We start from the raw sequence: 7,500 nt of genomic DNA on the forward strand, positions 1-7,500 counted from the left end.
GGATACTCACCACTTAATATTCTCTAACACCAAAAAACCCAGTTTTCTAACTTGAACTCCAAATCTACTTCGTGCTAATCTAACATCAAACCAAAAGCTTGACAAAAGGTAACTGATACAAAAGAAGCAATGAGTTTAAAAAATAGCTGATGATATCTGTGTTAATGAGTAATCGGAAAGGTTTCCAGGAGCACATTTTTTAAACATCGGGATTTGTTCGTTTTCATTATCAAGCTGAATCTCTGAAACTCATATCATAAAATCTCGGTGCAAATGGTACACATTCAAGGAAAATAATTGTAGTACAGCAATTAACAAATACAGATTCCATACAATTCTCATCAAATAGAAGATTAAAAACGTACTCTCATTTGAATAATATTTTTTCAATTAATAAGTATACAACATCAAATCTTTTGGTGACTCACCAATAAACCTTAATTAAATACAATTGTAATCTTTAGATTACTGCAGCAGTAAGAAAATTGTATATTGTCAATACTGTAAAATAGATAGAACTACACTAATTGAAAGGGATTTCGGCTACCAGACTTAAATTGAGAAAAGGTCTATGAAAATGGCAGTTAATTTTTCTCATGATGGGCTTAACCTTCTACCTTTGAAAGAATGAAACCCGACTTTTCTCAAAGATAATATCAAAGCAGACAGCCCCGATAAAGCTTAGAATAAAATAATGCTATTTATTCCAATGGTGAGTATTCAAATATGAACTAAAATCAAATCGAGCGACAATATTAGAAAAAAAAAATAATAAAATAATGCTGCAGTGAATAAACCACTGAAGCAAGTACAATCTTCTTTTTCATTTTAATAAAATCCTATCTACAATTATTTTTTTTCTATGAATAATCAAGAAAAGTGAAGCAAGTCTGTTAATCCTAGAGTTTCGGATGAAATTTCAAGTATTATGTTTCACAAACAAACACAATTTTCTGTTGTTTATAGGTCTCTCATTATACAATATTTATGTGAAAATGTACAACCAGTGATCAAGGTTTCAGAAATGAAATAAATATTAATGCATGATATTCATTTATGTATAGATACTGTTGAACAACAAATTGATTTCTTTTTATGAAAAATAAGATGCGTTTTAGTTTATTTGGATTTACAATCAAGCCATGGATTTGTTTTGGGATATAATTGCGAAAAAAGATCCATAGGTCAGCTTCACACAAAATCTACGCGTAAAAGCGTTATTTTACTAGAAAACGTTAGATCCGAGGACATTTAGAAAAGTTAATCTTTCGTAATTATGAAAAAAATATAAAATCTACACGAGTGATAAGCATAACATTTTCCGATGTTTAACTACTTAATGAATACCATTCTATCTTAGTTTCTCAAATAATAGATTTACCTCATTGATTCAGTTTTAACTACACATATCGTTTTCTTTCAAGAACAATACATTGGATTGAAAATTATTTTGTGGGGTTTCCAGTCTCAATATACGAATAATCCCCGGTTTCAATCGTTATTTTATGAATATATACTTCAGTCTAATTATCATTAATAACACTCAACTATCTTTTATCTCTATTTCTTCTTTTAATGTATGTTCCTTATGTATGAATACCACTCCTGATGCATATGTTTCTAAACCAAAACACCTGAACTACTTTTTTAATTACATAGTCGGTTATTTCTACTAGCTTGGGTTCTGCACAGGAAGAATCTTGATAGAATTCCCTAAAAGCAAAGCCTGAATACAAATAGTTTTCTCAGGATTAAAGCTGGAGGTTTAAACATCCCTAAAACCAAAAATGATAAGCTCAGGACAATGAAGCCAAAATCTAAAATAATCCAACTAGGATGTTCCGCATACATTTTTTTTTTTTTTACCTTTTTTGTTGGTGTTTAAATTAATAACATGAAGAGACATTGTATATGACGTCAAGACAAGAAATGTAGTTAACAAGAACTAAGATTTTCAACGATGCATTTCAGAACATTGAACAGTGAAGCGTGAATTCCTAAGAAGAAATTATACGGCAGAGATGTTCACAAAAGGATGTTTGGAACAATACCCTTATTTTGGGCTTTCAAGAGGCGAACTGTAATTGAAGAAGTGTTGATTAAAAAAAAAAAAAAAAAAAAAAGCTGATCATACGAATCAAACCACTATTAAAGTTCTTTGGATCCTACAGAAGGTAATAAAAAAGTTAGTAGATTAGGTTTGATGATAATACTCAACTACAACTACTAGTTCTACCAGACACAATTTCACGCGACTAGAATTGAAAGAAGAGATTTCCGCAAATACAGTTAAAATGTCTCACAGAAGACATTACTTGTAAAAATGGAGTGTTATATAAAGTGCCAGAAATAACGAAAAAAATGTATATACCTGAGAATCTTTTCATATATATATTGATAATTAAGATAATACTTTGAAAAAGACAATGAAGCCAAATACTTGATAATCATAAGTGTTAAGAATCACTTCATCTTCGGTCGAATTCCATTAAATGAATGATTTGACATTTGCATCAGGTCTACTACAAGGTTCTACTACTGTGATGTCATTATTCATTCCTCAAATCGTGTGAGTTTGATGAATATTTAAAATAATGTTCTGTGATGCGAGAAAATATGAAAGTGTTATTTTTGTGACTTTTTTTTTTGTAGTTTTAATGTTCCACTACATAAAACATCAAATCAGGTTTACTTATATATGAATAAACGGTTAATTCTCGAAATTCCAGTGACTAGAGCTCTTTTTTATCAAGTGTTTCTGTTTTTTTTATTCGAGAGCACAGGCTAGGGTGTCGTTACACATGTATTGAATATTCTCCATAGTTCTAATATGAATGCATAGTATAACTATCTTTTTACACGTCATCTGAATTACACGCAATTACGAAAATAATTCTTGGAGTAGAGAGAAATATGCTAAAAACATGATATTCAGGGAGACATGTTTGAAGTTCAAGAGATCGCAACCTGATAATCTGTTCTAATCTCTAGGTTTTCATCTTACTAAAAGAGTCAATATTTCACCAGGAAAGATAATTTCCAATTCAAAACTGATTTAGAGTTTTTTACAATCTGCATCTAAGTTTGAAGGACAAAACACAATATGATGTGAATAAAGCTTATATAATTTCATTCTATCTGACCCAGGTGCTAGGAAATTCAGTCTCTTGGTGGTCACAAGATTTATTATCTAAATATAATCTACTGTATTGGAAAAACTAGAAAGTAAGCCCTCACGAGTACTTCAGTATTTTCGAAAATTATTATGGTGAACAGAAAGTACAGTAGAGGTTCAGTGAATAATGTAATGAGGATCACTTTCATTGTAATGTGTTTTGCGTTTGCTTTGCTAATAGAAAAAAAGGTTCCTCATTATCTCTAGGTTCCACTGGTTCTTTTGGCTTGTTTCTGCATTCTAACCTCCATTTATAAACACAGCATCAAACTTTTTTATATTTTGACTATTCACTATAGGTTTTTATTTCTTATGAAATGTTAATTGAAAGCAATGACTCAATGAATAATATAACAAGAAAGATTTGTTACTTTTACCATTGTTGATTATAATCCTCTCAATTTAGATACTTAAAATCTGATGGTATAATGAAGTTTCATAAGACAACGAAGCCCAAAAAGATAGGGCACAGCTGATAGGTGTTACAATTGTGTACCTACTTAAAGTCGATAGATGATTTAGGATATCCGAGACTGATTCAACAATATAAATTACTGATGCATCAAGAAAACTAATTTTGTTAAACAGAACGTCCGGCTAACGAAAGGATTTTTTTAAAAGAAACTTATGCATTTAGCAAGATTCATCACTTCAGATTCTTTACTATTCAGCATTTTGAAGGTTAATATGATTCTAAATTTGGTAGTGATTATTTAAAAGCCGTTAGATAGGGTTGAAGCGTTACTTGGCCAAAGAAGAAGGGCCCCAATTATATAACAAAAGGAAAATAGATGCTGTTTGGTTTCAGAACTTTGCTTAGTTGGTCAATGATGACTCGGGTAATATAAAATCGCTCATATTTTTCTTTGGTAGACTGGTGTCACAATATTCAGAATTGAACAAACTTCAAAAATCATTGTTTATATGAGAGGCTTTTGGCGTTAACGTCCGATTGCAGAGATTTATTGACATCAGGTTCCCCATTTCCCTGTGCTTTCTCTTTTCGAGAAACTTGCTTATACAGCTCTAATTTTCTTACTTATAAATGAAAGTAACTAAATCAAATAAAAGTTGGTAATACCATACATCACTCTAAGATCACAGACTTGCGTAGTTTACATAGATTTAAGTAACAATCTGCCATCATAAACCATAAGGAACTATAAATGAAGCCAATGACTAGACTGAATACTGTGTTGACATAATTGAAGAAAAGCAGCCTGAACCTAGCATCTAGGTTTATAGTTCTAAATTACTGTAATCGTCAGCCTGGTCGTTGAGCAACAGGTAAATAACTGTCCAATAGTTTCTGGATTCGATGTTAAGAAGTCAAAATAATGCAGAAGTATTGATCTTTTTAAAGGGTTCGAAGGTATCAGAATCTTTTGATTATTTCTTGTGACAAGTATGAACATCTTTAAATAACAATGAAAAAAAAATTATGCATTCATAAAATTACGCAAAATGAGACTTAATTAAAGCGTATATTGCATGTTAGTTATCCTATAGTCCTTCTGTAACAGTTGGCAGTTTTCTTCTTATATTAAAACTTTACATATTTACATATCTAATGTTTAGTGAAAAGGGAAGGAATCTATTTCCTTAACATGGTCTTTCCAACAGCTTACGTTATGACATAAAGTTCAAAGGATATCTGTCTCAACCAAACCTCCACTACTACGTTTAGTAGTCTGGCGATTATCTCCGCCTCCTACCGCTATGGAAAATGAAGATGTCTTTGGATTAGGAAGAGTATTCGTATTGGAAGGTTGAGAGGGAGAAGGTGTTGATGATAGGTTAGAGAGTGATCCATGCGAAACTGGAGCCAGTGACAACCCTAAACGACCCGCAAGATTGCTCTCACTACCCGTCTTCTTCAAGTCGATGTTGACTGGTTGTAATCTACCTCCAGATCGCTGCAGAGACTGTAATCGCTGGTACTGCTCTTGTAATTGTTTCTGGCGTCTCAAGAGTTCTAAATGGCGAGCTTCCAAGTTCTCTTGCCTTTGTTTAGGTGGTGGGGTTGGTGGTATACTATTCTGCTTTTTCTGGTGAGGATTCGCTCCTTCTTGTGAGTTAACACTTTCAGTACTGCTGCTATTTGAAGAAAGCTGGCCAGCCTTTGCACTACTTGTAGAACTATTGGTAGATGCAGATGATGCTGTTGAGTCTTCACTGAATGATCCTCTTCCTAATGGTGGTCTTTGACGTAAAACTGGACCGTAAAGCTCCCTACCTTCGGCATTCCTTAATACCCCTCCAGCCATTGATGCCACAATCCCACCAGGTATCAGAGATGAAGATCGCAAAGCTGGACTTAGAGGTGAAGTAGGTGACAACATTGGTGACTTTGAAGAAGTTCTTGGTGGTGGTGGAGGTGGTAACCGGTGTTGCTCTCCACTAATACTACCTCTTGGGGAAGATCTACCTGATCCTGATGAGGTTGTTGAAGTTACACTAAGTCGGTGTTCATCACGTGGTGGTAATTGAGGCACCTGATTACATGTAGACATTCTAGGCAGGGTACTAGCAGAACCAGGGAAGACATTGGCTGGAGTTTTCACTGGTGACGACTGTGAATCTGAACTAGGGAAAGACGGAAGTCGCCTGACGCCAGTAGAAGTAAGAACAGAGTTAACATTAAGGGTTCCAGGAGCAGTAGTAGCTAGAGGAGTGGAAGGTGTTATGTCCAGGCTGCTTTTGCGACTGCCGGACTCAGACGGTGGTCGCGCAAAAGTTTGCAACTCGTCTAACAGAGCGTCGAGTGCGTTCTCTGCACGTAGCCGCGGCTGTCCATCGGTACTGAGTCCGGTGGGTGCCAAGTGAGGGCCCGAGATAACACCGGGCTGCTGTGAAAAACAAGTAAATAAAAAAAAAGGTTATTAATTAGCCAAGTGATGGGGGTCAACAACCGGCACAAAACATCACCGACATCTGCTTTGGTCTCACTTACCCTTCAAAATTACCTGTTTACCTTGTTAAGGACAAATAGATAAATTTCAAGTGAAAAGTTTATTAATCAATGAACAACTATGTCTAGAAAAATCAACATTAATATGAGTCATAAAGAAAAACATTGCAAGAAAGCCGGCATTGACACACCCCACAAAAGAAAAAAATATATATATGTATTTATATATTTGTCAAACTTATATCACAAGGCTAAAAAACAAATGAAAACTTCTTTTAGGCATGCAGTACCCTCATGCTGTACTGCTAATGCATCTCAACTGCTGATGTTCTTACTGCTGATTGCTAATGTACAGCGAATATTCAAGACACACAATCATCATTCAAAACAACAGAAGAAAAAAAATTAGAAAACTAAGAAGAGGCAAGGCAATGCGTGTAGTGTAGTGCAGAGAAGCTGCCAAAGTAAACATTGGAACATGCAGCACATGAATAGCTGTGTAGCTTTAATCAGCTGGGTATCCGGAAAATAAGTAAGATGTCTTGCAAGAAATATAGTATACTGGCGTCATAATACTGTAATTTGTATTCTTGCTACTAAACTTTTAATGAATATAAAAAAGTAGGATATAAAATGCTCAAAATAGAGGAGAAAATCTCACCAAACCCAACTGACAGTTAGTAAGTACAAACTAATTCACGTGATCTTTTATCCAATATTTACCTTAATTTGCTTCCTGATTATCCCCAAGTACACAATATTTTTTATTCATAAAATTTTAACATAGCTAAAGTGGGTAATTTACAAAGAAAAGTGTAATAACACTATTTTATATTTAATATACTAAATAGACAAGAAAATCGATGCATCTACATTAGCCAAAAGGTTCGGGATTGTTATTTAACTACTAATGAAGAAAAATCTTCAAAGGTTTCTCTAATTTTCTTTAGGTTCAAGAGAATAGTTACTATGAAGATCTGAAAAATAGATAAATAGATAAAATACACAGTTCAGTCCCCCATCTAGAGAACATTCTTGAGTTTCATTAACAGTTCTCCTTTTTTTTCTATCTTTTCATAGGAGACACACATAATCACATTTGACACTTGTGCAATATTTATGAGTGCATACACATAAATATATGAATATATAAGTCGGCTACAGCTTACAAACAAGCAAAATTGTTTTATTCATAAATCTCCCAAAATCTTCGGACAGATTTATTCCAGGGATTTTTTATTAACCCTCAGGTAATATCTTATGCAGTACATGAAAAGGCAACCGGTGGTTGAAGATATTATTCATAAATTGATTTAAATATTATGTGGAAAGTATTATTATGATGTTAGTCATCACAATGATTCAGGAAATCTATATATATATATATATATATATATATATATATATATATATA

The 7,500-nt window shown here is 33.5% G+C and overlaps 1 protein-coding gene across 1 annotated transcript in view; it reads right to left on the reverse strand.

Annotated features, from left to right (window-relative positions):
- Nucleotides 1-241: 241 nt before the first annotated feature.
- LOC137645703 (coiled-coil domain-containing protein AGAP005037) overlaps nt 242-7,500 on the reverse strand; it is a 1,132,788-nt gene continuing 1,125,529 nt past the window's right edge. Inside the window, exon 22 of the mRNA XM_068378564.1 lies at nt 242-6,024. Coding sequence (XP_068234665.1) covers nt 4,819-6,024 — 1,206 coding nt within the window. The 3' untranslated portion in view covers nt 242-4,818. The remainder of the gene's footprint in view (nt 6,025-7,500) is intronic.

Source organism: Palaemon carinicauda, chromosome 8 (genome assembly GCF_036898095.1).
Source record: "Palaemon carinicauda isolate YSFRI2023 chromosome 8, ASM3689809v2, whole genome shotgun sequence".
Classification (NCBI taxonomy): domain Eukaryota; kingdom Metazoa; phylum Arthropoda; class Malacostraca; order Decapoda; family Palaemonidae; genus Palaemon; species Palaemon carinicauda.